The sequence below is a fragment of the Grammomys surdaster genome, unplaced genomic scaffold (assembly GCF_004785775.1).
Source record: "Grammomys surdaster isolate TR1022 unplaced genomic scaffold, NIH_TR_1.0 271, whole genome shotgun sequence".
NCBI classification, from domain to species: Eukaryota; Metazoa; Chordata; class Mammalia; order Rodentia; family Muridae; genus Grammomys; species Grammomys surdaster.
Genome location: NW_021604712.1, coordinates 10,901,095 through 10,921,817, shown reverse-complemented (window position 1 = coordinate 10,921,817; position 20,723 = coordinate 10,901,095). Strand labels below are relative to the sequence as shown.

At 45.4% G+C, this 20,723-nt stretch overlaps 1 protein-coding gene across 1 annotated transcript in view; it reads right to left on the bottom strand.

Annotated features, from left to right (window-relative positions):
- Fan1 (FANCD2 and FANCI associated nuclease 1) overlaps nucleotides 1-20,513 on the bottom strand; it is a 31,005-nt gene extending 10,492 nt beyond the window's left edge. The window contains exons 1-8 of the mRNA XM_028776670.1: nucleotides 20,408-20,513; nucleotides 18,758-20,227; nucleotides 18,123-18,263; nucleotides 15,836-16,037; nucleotides 13,288-13,521; nucleotides 9,002-9,133; nucleotides 7,713-7,821; nucleotides 6,358-6,477 (exon numbers count right to left, since the gene is read on the bottom strand). Of these exons, the coding sequence (XP_028632503.1) occupies nucleotides 6,358-6,477; nucleotides 7,713-7,821; nucleotides 9,002-9,133; nucleotides 13,288-13,521; nucleotides 15,836-16,037; nucleotides 18,123-18,263; nucleotides 18,758-20,069 (2,250 nt within the window). The 5' untranslated portion in view covers nucleotides 20,070-20,227; nucleotides 20,408-20,513. The remainder of the gene's footprint in view (nucleotides 1-6,357; nucleotides 6,478-7,712; nucleotides 7,822-9,001; nucleotides 9,134-13,287; nucleotides 13,522-15,835; nucleotides 16,038-18,122; nucleotides 18,264-18,757; nucleotides 20,228-20,407) is intronic.
- Between the last annotated feature and the right edge of the window lie 210 nt (nucleotides 20,514-20,723).

Sequence of the window (20,723 nt, the reverse complement as noted above, 5' to 3'; positions counted from 1 at the left end):
GCTTCATTTCCAGAGGCCACATTTTTTAATTGCCAGCATCTACATAGTGGCACACAACTATCTGTAATTCTAGTTCCAGGAAATCCGATGCCCTCTTCTGGCCTTCTTTGGTATTGCATGCATGCAGTATAGACATAAATCCAGACAAAACACCCATATGCATAGTAACTTCAAGAATCACAAAAGGAAAGTTAACTTCAATAAATTTATTCAGGTTCTGCTGACTTCTTGCATTGAGTGGCAGGGCTCCAGCCATCATTAGGAGAGAATTTGACTTTACAAGTGTCACCCTAGCATGTTGGAGAGAAGTTAAGAACACTTATTGTTCTTGTAGATGACCAGCAAGACTGAGTTCCCAGCACCCACATGAAGGTTTACAGCCATCCTTAACTCCAGTTCCAGGAGATCCAACGCCCTCTTCAGAGCTCCACGGGCACCAGGCGCTCACACCGTGCACATGCATACATGCAGGCAAAACACTCACACAATAAAATAAATCTAAAGAATTTTCAGTGTCATCTTAAAGTGTATTGTCTATTAAATACAATTATACAAGCTGTAAGAGAAACTACGTCGTCAAAACAGTCTCCTCACACACCCAACACCCCGAATCTACCCTCTGCTGACCTTCTGTGTATTTAAATTTTCCCCTTTTTATTAAACATGAAGAAATAGATACGTGTTGGTAAATACTAACTGTCCACATTCACACAGAGACATGATGTAGTCTCTGAGCCCAATATACAGAAGGAGGGGAAAGCTGAAAATTCTATGTAGTGTTACAAAGGGGCCAAGCACCTGCTAGCCTCTGGCACAGCAAGGAAACAGGTTCTTCCACAGGCACAGCAGTGCTGTGGATTCCACATAGTTTGTGCTGAGACAAGAAAGGATACAGATGAATTTAGAATAGAAAAGGGGAGACTCTTTCCATGACATTTTACTTAAGTTATGTTTTCCTTTTTTTTTGGTTTTTCGAGACAGGGTTTCTCTGAGTAGCCCTGGCTGTCCTGGAATTCACTCTGTAGACCAGGCTAGCCTCGAACTCTCGAACTCAGAAATCCGCCTGCCTCTGCCTCCCAAGTGCTGGGATTAAAGGCGTGCGCCACCACCTCCCGGCCAAGTTATGTTTTCCTATGTAGGTTGAGAGCAATGGTATTAAGAGACCTCAAAACAGGGCAACTGAGCAGAATAGGGGATCAACTTTTACTCCTGACTAGAGAAAATTAATAAGAAAAAACTTTAAGGGTTAGACCCCATCAGTGTTCAGCATTTTCTTGGTCATCCTCCTCTCTCCACTCCATTACCATCACCCTTATCCCCTTCAGCACAATCGTTCAGCCTCCCCTCACCCTCCATCTCCCATATCATCATCTTCTCCATCTTCAAATCAGGAGCCAGTTGTACTGCTAGAGATTTGGCCAAGTATCGCCTCTGATGACCTTCTCCTACCTGCAGAGAATGGTCAGGAAACTGGGTGAGGAAAACCCCTGGTTCTTCCGGCTGCCTCTCTCTCTTCAGGCCCACCCTGCATTTGACGTGGGATTTGACGTTCTGTGAGATCCTTTCTGAGTTTCCACCTGATTTCAGTGATGTCTGAAGTCAAACTGACACTCTCACTTAGAGGAAATTCTCTGGAGAGAATTTTGTTTCCAGAGTAAGGATTCTCATCCAGATAAAACCCTGCATCTTCAGATTCTGTCTCTTCTCACCTGCAGATACTGTAACACCTCATCCCCCTCTTCCTCAGGCAGTGCCATGATGGATGCAGATGGTTGACGGAGGGTGTTACCTAACGGTTGGGATTTGGACAATCAGGACTGCCTCCTCTTTAAGAATGGTTGGTGACGTTTGTTCTACTTCCACTCTTGACGTTTCCTCACTGCCTTGTTCATTAAGCCCATTTCATTTGGCTCAGTATGTTCATTGTTTCTTGCTGTCCCTTTCCTCAGGTCTCGAAGGCTCTCCCCATGACTGGAATTGAGCTCTTTTTATTGACTGGCCACCAGTGCCACGACGGTGCTGCTGGGCTGTGAGATGGGGGAGAGCAGAGAGCCATGGAGGGCACTCACTGGATGGAGCTGGCTGCATGGCCTTGGCTCTCTGCCTTGGAGGCAGGACTGACAGCCACCTCCAGCCAGTGAGTGCCCTTCATGGCTGAACCTTGGCTCTCTGCCCTCTGTTGAACCCAAACCTCAAGCCAGGACCCAGAAGGATGAGGTGGGGGTGGGGTCACAGGGCCTCTGTATTTGTTCCTTTCCCAGTGTGGCTACACCAAGTTCAAAAGGTAGAGAATGCTTTTCATCATTCCTCATCTCTACAATCGGCCTACAAGGACAAAGCCTAGCTTGTCAGTGCTGTCGGTGCAGGTTCTGATCCTAACCACCCCATTAATGAGAGGATCTCAACAGTTACCCCTCACAGTGACCGTGACCTAAGGGACGCTCAAGTCAAAGGCTGAAGAGGACTTACTGGAAGCCTTGGCTCCTTGGCTTCTCAGGACACCAGTCGGGAAAGTCAGACACACCTGACCTCATTGACAGAGGGGTTGGGGGTCTTCAGAGCAAGTTACATGGCGATTCTAGATGCAGCCAGGCGCAGAGTTGAGCAGATTCCTTACTCACAGAGAGGAACCTAATGTTCCCATTTCCTAAGGTTCTTCCAAGTTCAGCAGAAATACAAAGACACCATTTCTTGGATCTTACTCTACTCAGAAAGTGAAAACTGACTCATGCTGGCCAGCATGTGGAAATCCAGAGCCTGCTGTCTTACTGGTGGGGATGTAAAAATGGGGGAAACACTGCAAAGACCACTCTGACAGCTTTCTTTTAAGATTTACATATGTATAAGAGTGTTCTGTCTGCGTGTATGTCTGTACATCAGAAGAGAGACTCAGACCCCATTACAGATGGTTGTGAGCCACCATGTGGTGCTGGGCATTGAACTCAGAACCTCAGGAAGAGCAGCCAGTGCTCTTAACTGATGAGCCAGCTCTCTAGCCTTCAGTCTGGCAGCTTTTAAAGAGCCAAGCAGAGCTGACACAGGAGGCAGCAGTATCTTCCCTAGGTACATCCCTGAAGAATTAAAGTTAGGCACCAGAGAAGTACTGCATACCCATATCCACAGCAGCAATATTTCCAACAGCCAAAGGGCAGAGGGAACCTGAGCATCCATTTATAGATGACTGGACAAATAAACGTGGGTCTGTACATGCCACCCCCACATCCATCGTTCATCCATGACAACAAATGAAGTCACAACATACTGGAGTAAGGATGGAACTTTGATGCAAACACCAAGTCAAACAACCTGAGGTTGTTCCCCTGACCTCCACATGCACACTGAGGCACCTGCATAAGCACACTCATTTGTATATGGACATATACACACACACACGAGCGCGCACACACGAACATGCACACATGCACATGCACACGCGTGCGCACACACGTTAAGGACACACACACAGATACACATACAGATACAGATCTACAAACACACAGACACACAGATTTTCAATACAGATATACAAACACACACACAGATACACACAGATTCTCACACCCAGATACATACACACACACAAATACACATAGACACACAGATACACAGATGTTCACACACATACACCCAGATATACACACATAGATACATACACAGATACATATACACACAAATAAACATACAGATACCTACACACATAAAAACGCAAATACAGCCACACACATGAAAAACAGATATACATACACACTCACTGATATAAGATACACACATACATAGACACATACATAGATATTCACATGCATACACAGAGATATACACATATAGATACACATAGATACACATGCACACACAAATAAACACACACACACATAAAAACACACATACAGATAAGCCCAACACAGAAACACACACAAACAGACACACACACACATACACACACACACACACTTAGGAGACAGAAAGGCTAAGTCTCACTCTACTCCCAAGACAGTGAGGCAAGCAGGAAGTCTGAAGCTCACAGAAGGGGAGGGCAGAAATAGGCAATGACTGTAGCAGATTTGGAGTAATAACTAAACGGAGACCACAATGTAAGTAATGCATACCACAGAATCATATCTAAAGTCGCTTAAAGGGTAAACTTTGTACATTTTTTTATCCTAACAGAAAAATAAAAACTGAATGAAGAATGAAAGACAGGCAGGATGGCTCAGAAGGTAAGCCCACTGCAGCCAAGCCTGAAAACTTGAATTTAATCCTGGGATCTAGATGGTAGGGGGAGAGAACCCCCCAAGTTCACCTCTCACCTGCACACGTGCACACACACGTCCATACACATACAAAATATACTTTAAACATTTAAAGAAAAACTTAAAAACAAAACCCAAACCCAAGGAACGAATGGAAGCTCAAGCCGTGAGGAACTGTTGATGGGTCTGAAGGAGTCACGAAGGGTGAGCAGGGCCCTGCAGTGCACACTGTTACTAGGGTGGCCAGGTGGCCCAGTTCCCGGGGGTGTGTCCCTGCAGCCTGTGTCCTACAGACAGACATAAGACCCAGAAGACAGAGGATGTAGGGGCAGGGTAACAGGAGCTGTGTGGATGGCACTGAGCATATTGGGAAAAGGCTAGAAGGAACTAGACCTTTCTTAGCATCCATGAAACTGAGCTCAGCGGTCTGTCTGGGCCTATGACTACAGCGAACGGCTGCAGAACTGTGAACAAGGAGGAGTGAGTAACACCTTTGGTGGTAAATACAGTAAGAGATGAGAGGGAGCAGAGACACATGTGGCTCTCCTTCCTAGGTTGAGTTCTGGGCCAGCAAGCACCCTGCCTTGCTAGTTAAGCTTCAGCATGCAGCAGGAGGAAGAGGCACCACACCCACCTCCAAGCCAGAAAACGGCTTCTGATGGCTTTGCATGGGCACCTGAGGTAACACGGCACTGGTTTAGTAGGAAGCAGTAAAAAATACTACATCATACTTCCACATTCCATGGACAATTTTTTCCAGCTCTCTTTCCCCCTGACTCACTACATGTACCACTGGAAAACCAAAGCCTCTCTGAGACACAGTCCCTTCCATTCAGTTCAAACACAGGGCTGGAATGGAGACAGTCGGGAGGGAACCCACAGGCAGCCACACAAAGAGTCACTGTTACCAGCCTGGCTCAGAGGCAGTGGCCTCAAAGGCCTCACCCTGCCCAGCTGCAGAAGTGACAGAATCTGTCTATTTCAAGTCCCCAAGATCCCTGGAGCCTGCCAGAGAAGGTGGCCTGATCAGAGGTGGGGCAAAATGCCCTGCAGAAGTACAGAGAGACTCTCCAGGCACCTGCAGTAAGAGAGAGAGAGACTGCCTCCCATCGGCCTTTGTAACTTAAAGCACTAAGCAACAAGTATATAAAGCCACTCGCTCCAGCACAGACCATAGGGTCGGGGCTGGGTTGTGGGGAGGGCACTGAGACACAGAGACATACAGAGAGTCAGAAACAGAGAAGAGTATATAGAACCTATAGAGAGCCAAGACACACCTGATCCTCCTGCCCCTTGATTCCTCTTCCTGGAGCCCACTATCAACCCCTTTCCTCTTCCAGTCAGAGCAGACAGGCATCTTCTGCCTGTATTTAATGCTGGTGCTAGAATCACCCCTGATATCTTGGGGTTGGGGATGGGGTTGGAAAAAAAATCAAAGAATGTTAACCAAAGGAAAAATATCTTCTAATTATATTTAGAATTTCTTTTCATTTATTACATTTTTATTTGACTATCACATTTGTTATATATTAATGGTTTCTAAAGGTTTTATAAAAACTAAATATTTAAAGGCTTTGTTTTATCTGGAGTAACTTTTCCATGTATAATATAGAAATACAACACTATTAATAAAAAATCCTACTTTTTATTATTTTCTCAGAACCACAAATTACTTTTTTTAGTGATAGCACTAACACATAAATTAATGGGGAAGGAGAAGGAATGGGGGAAGCGGTCCAATTACATTGTAGTTATAGTAAAATAAATGGCCGGGTATGGTGCACACCTTTAACATCAACGGAGAAGGAGAAGCAGGTGGATCTCTGTGTGCTTGAAGCCAGCCTAGTATATATAGTGAGGTCCAGGACAGCCAGCCAGCCAGCCAGCCAGACAGACAGACAGATGGACAGACAGAGCTACACAGTGAAACTGCACCACCAACAAACAAGTAAGTTAATTAAAGAAAGGTGCTTTCCTAGGCAATGATAATTCGGTGGCAGAGTATCTGTTTAAATACGCGTGAGGCCTTCACTTCCATCCCCAGTGCTGAAGTACTTAGAGCTTGCCATTAAAAATCACACTAAAGCAGCCTGGGTATGCTGCTGAGTACCTCTTCCAGACGCTTCAGGTGCTGGTGCAGGTTAAGAGCCAGGCGATCCCACCAGCGGCCTCTGCTGTCAGGACAATAGATTTTCTGAGACAAAAGATTTTCAAGTTCCTGGACTGCTTCCTATGGCAACAACAAAAAGAAAGGCTGTTAGATGCTGGAAACATCGGTTCCAATTATAGTTAGACGTCTACAGGGTTGCTGAGGTCCATCTGCAATGAAGGCCAACGACCAGCCCTGACAGCGGTTTGAGATGTTCTCCTGCATGACCACAGCTGTCTGAGCATGTACTTGACTCCAGGGTCCTGCCTAGTGATGCTGAGCCCTCAGAGTCTGTGAGCAGGTGCTGGTGCTCTCCAAGTCACCTCTGGCAGCCCAGGGCCACCCAGGGTCCTGGCTATGTACAGGCAGCTAAGCAGTAGCTGGTGCTGGCACACCCTGACACTCTAGGAAGCTAGCAGGCTCTAGAACCTCTGAGATTTGAGGCATTTCAGGAAAGACAGATGGAAAGGGACACGGGAAGGGAGAGAAGTCCTTCAGTCTGGAATCTGGCTATGAGTCAGAAACATCAACACAACAGATAAAGCAAAAATTTTCCAGAGACTGCTCCTGTCTTCCCAGAGTATATAAAAACAACGAAACCATGTTCATGTGGCCTCCTTCACCCTGTCCCAGCAGTGTACCCAACAAAGCCACCTAACAGTTTCAAAGGGAATTTTTTTTTTAAGACAAGCGAATCACCTTGAATTAACTTACTTAATTTTCAACTTTGCTTTACCTTTAAGTCTTGTCAACTACAATATATTCTTTGTGAAATGGAGCTTTAAAAAGCTTCAGAATGACAGATGTGACATCTTGTCCATGGGTCTTCCTGGGATTCAAGAGAGCCAAGTCAAAGACCCAGCTTGTCATTTCCTCTTTGTAAAACAGCAATGAGTAATATAGAAATACCAGACACAGTAAAAGGGAACTCTGTTATTTGTGACTATAAATTATTGCTAGACAATACACAATAGATGACAAAGGGGTGCAAGCTTTTTACCCACAAGATCTAGGGTAACTGCTAAGCCTTACAGCAAGCTCCAAGACCCTGGTAAGCTGAATGGGCTCCTCCCAGGCTCTGTTCATGACCCGAACTTCCCAGTATGCAGACTTATCAAGTCACAAGTGAACAAAACAAGGGCTGGCCACGGCTAGCTCCTCTATACCAAACCAGGACAACAGGGTGCCCATATTAAATATGCTTTCATCAGATTATGTGTGCTGACACAAGAGTGAGAAGACCGAGAGCCCGAGAGGTTTCCACCCCTGTGTGCCTCACAGTGCTCTCAGTGAGGGGTGGGGGAGGGGGCTCTGACCTTGTACATGTGAAGCCTCTCTAGTACTTCAACAGCCCGAGAGGAAATCCTTGTGTAAATCCATCCGACAGTAAAGCAGCGCAGAAAGAGTGGCAAAGCCTCGTGGTATCTGAAAAGGACAACGAATGCCAGTGGTTTAGTAACTGGGCTCATACGAATTGTAACCATTGACAAAACGTGGAATTTCTATCTTTAAAATTATATATTTCAATACTTTGAGTTGTGCACTATGAAATTAGATCATCACAGCCACGCCCCTGCCCCAGGACGCATGGAGAGGAGAGATGAGAATATATATTAAGATTTAAAATGGAGGTCAGCATTTAAACCTCATCCACAAACTCAGACAAGTCTTCAAATTTCCTAAGACCTGCAGCAAAAGGTTATCTTCTTCAAACATTATTTTAAAATACATTCTACTATTGACCTCTCTGTACATGTTGTCACAATGAGGTAAAATTAAGTTCATTTGTAACTGACATATAAACACACGGAAACTGCATGATATTCCAATACATGCCAACACTGTAACCAAGGTGCACATTAGACATTATTCACTTCTGGTTTGGGGCAGAGTCTCTCGATTACAATTTCTGTGATAAAACACTGTGACCAAAAGCAACTTGGGGAAGAAAGCTTTTGTTTGGTTTACATTTCCACATCATTGTTGATTACTGAAAAAACGTCAAGACAGGAACTCAAGCAGGGCAGGAACCCGGAGACAGGAGCTGATGCAGGGGCCAGGGAGGGGTGTTGCTTACTGGCTTGCTAAGCCAGCTTTCTTAAAGATCCCAGGACCACAAGTTCAGGGATGGCCCCACCCCCAGTGGGCTGGGCCTCCCCCATCATCACTAATTAAGAAAATGTCCTACAAGCTTGCTAAGAGCCTGATCTCATGGAGGTGTTTTCTCAATTGAGATTCCCTCTTCTCAGATGACCACAGTTGTGTCAAGTTGACATAAAACTAGCCAGTGGAGGAAGGTTGTGTATGTTTGTGTTCAAGTGTGTGCAGATGCACGTGGGCAAGGAGGCCAGAAGCTGACAATGCCTGCCTTCCTCAGCCCTTCACACCTTGCTTTTTGGGTTTGCTTTTAATATTTTTAATTTATTGAATATTTCATACATATATACAATGTATCTTCTTTCCTCGTAGTCTCCCCCACAATTACCTTCTTCTACCCCTCCAACTTCCTCTGAGCTCTGAGCTCAAGCTATGGATCCTACCACTGTCACAATGCCACAAACAACAACAACAACAACAACAACAACAAACACACACAAACACTCACCTCAGGGAAGGGTGGCTTTTCAATTGGTCCCAGTCTCTTTTTGCACTCTGAGAAAGCTCCTTAGCTTCTTCCCAGTTCCCACTGGCCATGGCAGCTGAGATGTCACTCAGCATGTGCGCGGCTGCTGCATATCTAAAGAGAATGCCAACCAGGTCTTAAGTGGAGGAACATGTCCATAACAACTACTACATCCCGGCCACTGGGCTTATCTAAAGAGAAAAGTGTGTCTATGTAGGGTATGGTGGTGCTTGCCTCCAATCCAAGCACTGAGAAGCAGAAACAGAAAGAAGCAGGTGGATCTCTGGGTTCTAATTCTACAAAGTGATTTCCAGGTTAGCTAAGGCTACCCAACAAGATCCTGTCTCAAAAATTAAAAACAAAACCAAAACACAAAGAGTGAGGTGTATTTAAGTTGCATCCTAGCAAAAACATAATATAGTTCTCCCCTCTGCTCAATGGCTGTGAACTGATTCAGCCTGCCCTACTAGGAAAACAGAAACACTTACACCGTAAGATTACAAAGCTTGCCCCATTACATAAATTCCATAGTGATGGAATCAGTGCTCCTGGGCCCTGGCACTCACCCACTCAACAAATTGAGAGTCACTAAGCAAACGTGTGACTGAATTCAGAAGTATAGCAAGACAAGACGACAGTTTGACACAGTAAGCAATGTAGTCAGAGGTGTCACAGAGATACTGCCCAACTCCACAGAATGACAGGGTATTTCCAAATTGGGAACGCTTCAGTGAGAAAGCAATGATGAAGCTTTATTAACTATTTAGTGGAAGAAATATGATGTTTCATTACTTCGTTAGATATGAAAATCAAAGATGTGTGACTAACAGACTCTGAAACACTGAGAGCATATTCCTTATATTTTGGAGAAGAACAGCATGCAACACCAATAAACACAAACACGAATATTAACAAGAAAACACCTTGCATCCAGATGTCAAGTTCGCTCACAAACCCACAGACCCCAATTATTTAGGATAGTCTACTAGATTCCAAGGTCAATAAAAAAAACAGAAAAGCATGGCCAGGTGCTGTAGTCCAGTGATAGGTATCGCACGGGCCTGCCCTGCGTCAATCCCAGCATGCCTCACTTCTGTTAGCTCACAGCAAAACAAAAGATTCAGAACTTCAAGGTCATCCTCCAGTACATAATGAGCTCAAGGGTAGCCTATGCTACAAGAGACCTTTCTCAAAAAAAGAAAAAAAAAAAGAAGAAGTGGGGGGTGGAGAGAAGGAAGAGGAGGAAGAGGAGGAAAGGAGGAAGAAGAAGAGAAGGAGGAGGAGGAGAAAGAGGAAGAAGAGGAGGAAGAGGTGGTGGTGGTGGTGGTGTCTGGATGTTGGGGTGTCTGGTAGTATACCATCCCCTCAAACCATCACCAGGGCAGGAGCAGCCCCTTCACATTCAGCATCACAGCTGATGCAACTCCCACCTGAACCAAGCCCACCACACTTTACTTTGAGACCAACAAGCGTCTATGCAAGCTAGCCGAGCTCGGCCTCCGCCCACCATCTGTCGAGTCCTTTTTATACTCCCTCCAGACATCAGGTGTCTTCCAAGGGTCCTGCCTTAGCACGTGTCTTGCCTTAGCATGTGTATCTGTCTCAGCTGACATCACTCTGCCAACCAGCCCAAGTATGGAAGAAACCATGTGGCACAGCACCAGAAGTTTCTTGGTGTGTTTCTCTCTATGGAGTCCCGACAAATGGAGCTTAGCTATACAACGTAAGGCGGATCCATACATGTGTGTCGTTATCAAAGACACGCCTTCGTTATGTGTCCATCCTTTCACCTGTGTCTGTTTCAGTGAAACAGTCCTTCATGGGTCTGCCTTAGCCTTTCACCTGTGTCCACTTCAGGAAATGTTCCTTCACGTGTTTGCCCCAGCAAAACACCATCCAACACAACTGCCTCTCCAAAGAGCCCTTGAGTTTCCACTTCACTTATCTGCCCCCTTACATCTAATAACAATCAAGTCATTTCTGCTACCAAACTATTTCTGATGTACTCACCTGTCTCCACTACTACCACCCAGTCCAGATGTCGCCATTCTCCTCACCCAGACCACCACCAAAGTCAAGTTGGCCTTCCTTTGGCTCTCCTGCCCCGTGACTTGAGCTCCACAGGCTGCTCTGGTTACAAACATGGAACACCCCTTCAGCTGCTTCCCAACACTAGGAGAGGAGACCCAGGCTGGCCCCATCTGACTGAGGTCAGGCAATCCTCCAGTCCTTGCAGCCTGTCCCTACACTGCTGCTCCCCAGAGCCGGAGCCAGAGGCTGTTTCTCTAACACAGCCAAGTCCTCCCTGCCTCTGCTTACCCTATGGCTGAAGGCGTGCACACCCTGTCCACACACGGCTGCCTCCCCTGACACTGCCTAGAAAGGAGAAGTTCTGCAGCCTCAAAGGTTACATCACTGTTTAAGAAGCTTTACTACTTTTCATTTATGTATATTAGAGTTTTACTGCATTAAAATAAAATTAAAACAGAGTCTTACTGCAGTGAGTGCACTGCCTGTCTACCTGGTGCCCGTCCACAGAAGCCAGGAGAGGGTGAAAGCTTAGAACCCTGGAGCTGGAGTTACAGAGGTTGTGAACAGCCATGTCAATGCTAGGACCGCAGAGGGCCGAACCAGGTACTCTGCAAGAGCAGGGAGTGGTCGGAGGTGCTGAGGCAGTGCTATCAACCTATCACATGACTTTTTACGGTTTCCTGCTTCTTATCTCCACAGTGAGTGGTAACCCCAGGTAGGCAGCAACCTCACCTCCTTCACGGCTGCAACTCTAGCCACTATCTAGAGCACAGGAACCTCTGGGTACTCAACACGGCTTTACTGGTCAATCTCAAGAGCAGAAGAGGGCAAAGGGCTATCAGGTCATGCATCATGTTATGGATTTGTGTAATACGGCACTTCCAGGAGTCAACTAAACCCAATTTCATTCATAACCAAGAGGTTATTTACTTCATTGTAGCGTAGGTTCTTTGTAGAACAAATCTGAGTCCACTCACTTATTCACTTGCCACCTGTGGTCTTGCCAACCATGAAACTAAAAGGTAACCCCTTTAATACAAGGTAGCGATGACATCTGTAGTACTCGCTAGCATGTCGGAGGCCCACCACAGAGGTCAGGTTCTAAGCACTTCCCATGTGCTCACACACATCTGTAAGAGTAAACCATTGCTTTCTCTGGCTGCAGACGAGGCCAACTGTGAAGAGAAGCTTCAGTCCTGGGTACACTGAGGCTGGAAGGTGGTTTCAGGGGACATGGGTGCACAAAAGAGAAACGCATAAAGCCACAAGAATAAAACTCACAAAAGAGACCGGGAAACAGGGTACGTCCTCAGGACAGAACATCTGGCTAGAGGCTCAGGCCAAATGAACACAAGCAAGGCAGCTTCCTGACAGCTGAGGCATCGCTGACTCAGCAGGTTCAGTGACCATGAGTGTCCTAAACTGAATGCGCCCTAAAGCAAAGGTCTGAGTCAATATTGATTAAATGTGACGTACAGATCTTACATCGATAATCAAACTAATGTTTTGGGAAATTCATTTTTTTCCTTCTAAAAGTTGCTTTCTCTTCTTTTTAAGGAAATGCATCCACGTGGTTGTGCACACCCACATACAACACTCAGGTCAAAGAGCAGAGGGCAAGAGGGTTGTGACTGCTGAGCCAGACAAGAGTCCTAGACAAGAAAAATCCTACCTCAAAACAAACAAAAAGCATAAACAAATAAATAAACAGGTATTTCTCTTTAGCTTTAAGACCTACACTTTTTTTTTTTCCAATCAAAGCCTCTTTCTGCTAATCAAACCAACATTCACAAAACCCATGAAGTACTGTGTAGACTCAGGAGTTCTAACTACAGTGTACACACACGCTCTCATCAGCCAGGGCTGAATGCTGTGACTGGGAAACATGCTCTTCTGCCTTATTTGTCCCAGCAACAAATGCGCAAGGCAGGGTTGTCAAACATCTGTGTTACAAAAGTGTTTCCTGCCACAGCTACTCAGGAATTATCACCTAATGAAAATCTTTTGTGGCTTTAACTCAGAACTCCCTGACTGACAGCCTTCGGCTAAGTGCATGTGAGCATTCTCCAGGTAGGTGCAGACTGCATGTGAGGAAGGCAGTGATAAATCCACAGATGTAAAGATGACTGTGGCATGAACTCCACATTTCCACATTGGCAGGCAAGAGAAAAATAATAGGACCTTTTCTGAAATTTTAAAATGTGCACAGGTATTGCAGAGACTTAGCGTGGCCCCACCTGATGAGGTCCTCTCTGTCCCTGAAGATCTGGGTCTTCCGGCTGACGGTGTACTGAGGAAACTCCACTCGGCCCAGGTTGACCAACAGCACAGTAGACAGCTGACCTTGACCTCCACAAGCAGCTTCTTCGTCTTCCATGGAATCAGTCAACGAGAACAGAAGCAAGATTCGGGAAAACACAGCCCTAGGGCCTTTACAGACCCGAAGGGACCGGCCAGCCAGGTCTTTAGCTCTAAAATATGTACAGCACAGAGTCACCTCTCTAGCCTTTAAGCATTGGATATGATATTTTACAAATTATACTCAGTTAAAATGAAGAGAAATATCAGTCATTGTTCTAAACATGCAGCATTTAGCACTCTCTGCTGTGACAATGGAGTGTTACCTAGCCTTAGAGCTCAGAGACTTACTTAGGGACATGGAAAAATAAATTTTTACCTCCAATGGTTTCATGCATAGTTTTACTCAGTAGGTGCTTTCTCCCCCAGCCACAGATTATGTAGAGTTTACCATGGCCATGAACAATCAAAACACCAGAAAAAATTCATAAAAGACCTTATTGCCTCTGATATTAGCAATTCTCATTTATTGATCTGAATGGCCATCTAAAGACCAGGAACCCCTGGTACTGGTCCTCAGCACCACAAATAACACAGACCCCTTCCTTTGAGGTACTCACCTTCTCATGGTGTCCATTACTGTAATACTGAAAACTACTCAGAGAATTCTAAGACCTCAAGCTGACCAAGTGGCCTCTACAACAGGCCTTCTTTAAAAAAAAAAAAAAGGACATTTGTGTGTGTACGGACATGCCACATATGTGTAAAGGTCACAGAACACCTGTCAAAAGTTGGTTCTTGCTGGGCAGTGGTGGTGCACGCCTTTAATCCCAGCACTTGGGAGGCAGAGGCAGGTGGATTTCTGAGTTCAAGGCCAGCCTGGTCTACAGAGTGAGTTCCAGGACAGCCAGGGCTACGATGTTTCCATTTCATTTTAAAATCTTAACTAGCGTATAAAAAATAAACTATTAATTTTCTACGAGGGCTATGGTGGTGCACTCCTTTAGTCCCAGCACTTGGGAGACAGAGCCAGACATGTTTCTGAGTTCAAGGCCAGCCTGGTCTACAGAGTGAGTTCCAGGACAGCCAGGGCTACACAGAGAAACCCTGTCTCGAAAAACCAAAAAAAAAAACCTAAAAAAAAAAAAAAAAGATGGTTCTCTACTTCTACCATGTGAGTCCTAGGAATCAAAGTTAGATTCTTGGAGATAAGCTCTTTTACGTAACAAAGATTTGCTACTTCTCTAGGTAAATACACTTTTTTTTCCTGGTACTAGGGGCTGAACCTGGTTGGGGTCTTGAACACACTAGACAAGTGCTTGACCACTGGGCTATAACCCATCCTTCAGACATATAGTCTGAAGTAAACTTCTTACATACATGAGTTGTTAAAATGGAGTCATTTATAATATACAAAATGTTCAAGTATCTCGTTTTATCCTCCACTGCTCTGGAATAATGAGCCCCATGCTAATGTGGATATACTTTGAGATTTTATAGATTTCATGGTAAAAGAACTCCACAGGTTTTTGTGGTTTTTCCTAAAGTGGTTTCTAAAGATCAAAAAAACCACCGAGTGCTGGGTAAAACTTTTAAAAAATGATGCATAATAAGCCTGGCTTACAACATTCCAATAAAAAGTTTACTAAATTAAAAATATGACTGACAGCTTGTCCTAAAGTCCCTAAGTACAGGAGGTACAGCTGTTGGAGTGTCCTCTCCTATGGCACATCTTGGATAATAAATTATGCACGTGTACCAAAGGCTTTTACTTTATCGGCTATGTTGAGGTCTACCTGGCCTCCTCGACCCATGAGCACAGCTGTAGCCATTTTGCTCCATGCCTGCCAGCTATTTCATATTGTTGCCCTAACATGCCTGCCAGTCACTGACACAGAAAAACGACTCAGAGCAAGGTCATGCTGATCACATATCCTGTTATGTTTGTATGAGGTGTGTTAATCTATAGAAATTTCACAAACCTTCACACAGGACCCATCAAATTTAAGGTCAGTATGAACTGTTATGTCTAAATGGTTTGAATCAGAGCCGACCACTGGGGAGCACTTCCTGCACCTGAATATGAGCTCACTGAGGTTTTTGTGTTGTTTTCCTTTACAAGCTGAAAGAGAAAGATCTTTATCATTGCAGCCTCAGATAATTCTGAGCTATGTCCCTGATGGTTCAATAAACGATCCTTGTATGACTTAGATTGGTGTTGGTGTTTGTGTGGTTTGTGGGGCGACTCATGGACCCCAACAGCGTACTGATTTTTTTCTAGCTTCTAGAAACTAGCCCAGTCTTACACAAGAATTTTGGAGAAAGCACCATTAAAGCACTGAGGACAGGAGAGTGAAGGCTTTCCATTGTCAATCCCAATACAACTGCCACAATCAGCCACAGTCTAAAAGTTACATAGTCTAGACTATCGGGTTAAGTGTGCTTATCGATACAGCAAACGTTTTCACTGATACAACGAACACAGACCTTTTTAAAATCACCGCTCTGACTCCAGGCTGAGTCTTGCCCCAAGTGCAGACTGAGCGCTGTCTGGCCAGCTTGAGAAAGGCATCTACCAGCTGCTGCTTCTGCCCACCAGGACTCACCAAGTGGAAGGTTTTGGCCAGGGCTTTCAGCTCAGGAGCAGAAAGGAGTTCAAGTACATCAGAGAGTTCTTGCAACTCAGATTCTGCAATAGTTTACGACAACCAAAAGTAAGTTAAAGGCAGTTTCATACAATTTACGATTGTCTAACATTATTTACTTGGGGTAGGAAGAGAATTAGCTAGATGCAAATGAAATGAAATTTTACTATAGAAACTGTGATAAGTTTTCCAAATCAAAGCAGAGTTTGTTAAGCGTCCACCAAACTCTTTCCATTAAAGACTTTAATCCCAGCACTCAGGAGGAAGAGGCAGGTGGACCTCTGGTTTAGAGTGAGTTCCAGGACAGGGAGGGCTACACAAAGAAACCTTGTCTCAATAAAAACAAAACAAAACAAAACAAAAAAAACCAAAACAAACCCTACTACAGACAACAAACTCTGAACAAAGTTTGCTGGGATACATCTTCCTCATCTGTAGCCATGTAAGGGGTCTCTCCAAACTAGCTCACAGAGTGAAGTGGCCCTCAGTTATCCTCCACTCCACCCTCTGCCTATCATATGATGCAGGCTGGCAAGCCTTACATGGGCTCAGTCCTCCAGCATCCTGCTATGGTGTACCCCAGATAACACACCAGGGTGAGTGCGTTCTTGTTGCAGGACCTAAAGCAGACGCAGCCATGTGTCACCATTGTAAGCCAGGTCCTTGACCAGAGGGAACTCATCTACCACAGTACTGATGCCAGGCAAAAAAGACAAACAGCTCAGCACTGGAGAGATGGCTCAGCAGTGAAGAGCACTTCCGTTCTCCCAGAGGACCCAGAATCAGTCAGCACACCCAGCAGCACAGTCACTTAATGCCAGCTGCCAGTGACCTGATGCCTCTGGCCTGCTGGGGCACCTGTACTGTCAAGCACATAGTCACATGAAGACAAACACAGCGACACATGAGTAAAAATAAACCTTTCTCTTTTTTTGTTAAAGAAAAACAAAATTGTCTGAGGCCAACAAATCCTGACAGAGAGGGTGGTTGCTTTATACAGGAGTCACACAGATGTCTTCTGAGGATGGAATCAAATGTAAGGTGATTAAACGGTGGGCCCTGTCCTGTGCAGAAAAGAAATTAAGTCCAAGGTCCTGCAACAAGAACGCATTCACCATGACAAAGACCACAGAGGACTGCGGTATGGCTGCAAGAGGCAGAGGGACAGCCATGAAGCATCATGGTGAACCATCGGAGCTCTGGCTTTGTTCAGGTTTAGAGGTAAGTCCCCAGCAGCAGTCAAAGGGAGTGCCCTCTGTCATACATGTTTATCTATGTGCACAGCATCTTCCAAGTCAGGAGCAAGCAAAGATCAGCTTCCACCGAGGAAAGAAAAGTACTGTAGTCCACTCAAGCCAAGACCTTACCATCACCCCAACATCTTTACCTTCTGTTCCCACTATAAACTCTTCCCACTGATGCCAAAGTGTCCTTGACTTGACCTTGGGTGCCCATCCCTCATTCTCCCTCTCCCCATTTGCATCTCATACTGTACAGGATAACCCAGGGTATCACAAGAGAAGGCGGGTTCTCTAGTGTTCACACATCTCTGATTAAACTCTAATTAAATTCTATGGGCAGTCCACACGCAGTGGTGGCATGTGTGGGCATGGTGGGGACAGATGTTTGTTAGAGGAACACGGGCGTCATTCCAGCTGGCTTTGCTTTGTCAGAGATGAGGAGTTTGAGTAAGATGAATCAAGTGCTCGCTGGAAGGCGAAAGCTCAAGAGGAATGTCCTTTTCTATGGCACATCCCATCCCCAGGCGACAGAACTTGGACCAGGAAAGCAATGGCAGTCCATCCTTCACGGCCCTCTCAGCTATCACCCAAGCACCTGAGAGCCTTAAATCACATGATAACCCACTGTCCTAAGTTAACAGTGTCTAGATCTGTTTTTAAAGTAGTAGTTATTTAGCAGATACTAACCAGGAGGTGCCACACCAACATTCCCATAGTCCACTAAAAGTGAATCTTTCATGGAGCCCTGCTGTCCTGAAACTCACTCCATAAACCAGGCTTGGCCTCGAACTCAAGAGATCCACCAGCCTCTGCCTTTTGAGTGCTGGGATTAAAGGCATCCTCCTCCTTAAATCCCATTTCCCTCTCAGGTTCTCCCTCTAACCATACCTGTCTGTAGAAAGCCCGAGTCCTTCAATTCTTCAACCACAGGGCTTAAGTCCACGGCAATCTCTTCATACTCCAGTTTAGTCATTTTAATCCAGGTTAATTTACGTTGGAAGAGCCTCACATACAACTTCTGACCACTAGCTGCAACAAAGTTAAGAAAAACAGCAAAAAACAAAAGAAAGAAAAAAAATTAACTTTCTTCTAAAAAACATACAGATTCATTCCATTTACCTTTAGATATGAGGTAAATATGTATTACTAGAAATAGACACATATGCACATTAGCCAGCCAGCCGGTGGCACAGGCCTTTAAACCCAGCACTTGGAGGCAGAGGCAGAGGGAGCTCTGAGTTTGAGGCCAGGAGGCCAGCCTGGTCTACAGAGTGAGTTCCAGGTCAGCCAGGGCTACACAGAGAAACCCTGTCTAAACAAATAAAAAAGGGGGAAAAAAAAGCTTCTGCCATCATAACTGAAGCACTGCTTGCACAGCTGACTTGTTTATAATGAGCCTATCCTTGACACTGAGCCAGCCCACAATACTCCCACAGGGACTCCTTGTTGTCATTAGACTTCTGCCCATTGCAATGCACACAAATCAGATAAGAAAACCCCAAAAGCAAACAGGCTGAGGATACCTGACAACTGGTAAAACTTAGTTATAATCCCCTTCTCCTGGTCATCAAAGAGCTTCATGTCCTCTTCGTTCTCAAGGATGGCTTGCAGCACCAGCAGGAAGCTCCTCAGGTAGTAAGGGTGACTCAGTGGGGGTTCAGCTGTCTCACTGGGAACATCACACCTGGACCCCTGCTCCAGAGGGCTACAAGCCCTTTGTCTCTTTAAGGCACTGCCAGCTTCCCTAAGCTCTTGGTTGTTACTCCATGGAGACATGTTGTCCTTGGTGGCTGGACCGTTTGATCCCGCCTCTCCTGACACCAGGGTTTTGTCCCCAGCATCAACAGTCATTTGTACTTCTTCCTGACTGTATGCCTCAAGCTGCTCAGCGACCCCTACCCTTACTGTTCTGGCACCTTCTTGCTTTCCAAGAGTGTCTCCTGAAGAGGATTTCGTGTTATTGGCGAGAGTTACATCTGAGGACAGTAATAAGGGGGCATGCTCTGAGGATGCAGAGGTGAGGGCTGGCTCCCCACAGGAAGCTTTCTGCCTTTTATCCCCCATTATTTCACTGCTCTTTACCTTCTGTTCTGAAGCATTCTCTTCCTTTAGAGATGCACATGAATAAATGTTTTCCTTCTGGGAACTGTATGAAATCTCATCTTTGTCTTCCATCTCTGGACACTTATCAACCAGGCTGGTGTCGTGTGTGGATGGAGAAGTCTGTGGGCAATGACTGGCTAGTCCCTCATTTTTGGCGAGTGATCTTTTAGCTTTTACATATCTCCTGGACAGTTTCGACGACAGACTTCCCAAAGGCATAATTTCCACACTCTGATTTGGAAGCTCATTTTGATTTTTGCACACCAAGGCATCTTTAAAGTAGGGACTGGTCTGCTGTTGTATGTCCAGTTTTGAACCACACTGGACAGGGATTAAACTTCTCTTTGGTGGTGATAACTTCTGAGGTGTTATTTCTTCTAAAGGAATACTGGATACATCTGATCTAGGCACAGTTGGATTCATTAAACCAGCCTGAGCAGGCTCAACTTGAACGACTTCACCACTGTTAGAACAAGACTCATCAAGGTGCCGGATTAGGTCATACCTGGGCACCATTTTATGACAAATTGAACATGCAAGTTTAGCAGGTGGTGCACTGTTAAAATACGAAATAATCGAATGAGATTGGCTTTTTGTAGTTTTGCTGGTAGATAAGCTTCTACGGCGTCTTTTTTGATCAGGTGATTTCCTTTGTGACGTCATGACTATTAGAAAAAGTGGGCAAAAAATTCGGGTAATCTCAGGTGAAGGTCCGAAATGTTTTATTTTCATTCACTTGGCTTCAATTAATAAAAAGGGCCCTGCTACCTCCTCATCAGTTAATACAGCGGCCACCCCAGGTGAAGGACCCTAAAACTTTACTTTTACTCTCGGCGTGAACTAATACAAAGTGAAATAACATTTGACGTCGTTATTCGTTCAACTTCTTCCTACAAAATAAAATACATGAGTTAAAAATATTTGTATGCATTAACGGGGTCGGGCGACAACTGAAACGTGGAATGGCAACTTCTGGAATGAGAACCCTGAACTGGATACAGATCGGGGCGGTTCTGCAGCTCCGCGCAGACTCTGTGTCCCTCGCTTCGGAGGAACCAAGCTGCACTTACTTTTAAGACCTTTCTAAGAACCGTTCGTCTTAGAAAGAGGACGCAGACTCGTTCAGACTCTCCTGAACTCACTGCAGCGGAACCGGCTCAGTCGCTCGCAAAGGGCATGAGGTGGGCAGCCGCTCTGCGCAGCCCCGACCAGCCGATCCCAGCGTCTCTGCTCCAAGGCTCAGCTAGTGGAGGCCAGAGTGATGGAGCCGAGGGCGGACCAATGGAGAACTGGGGGTGTGGACTGTGCAATGCTCCCCTACGCTTGCTAGATAAAGTTCTTCCCCCTTTCCCCTCTGTGCGCGCATACGCGTGAGTGTAATAGCAA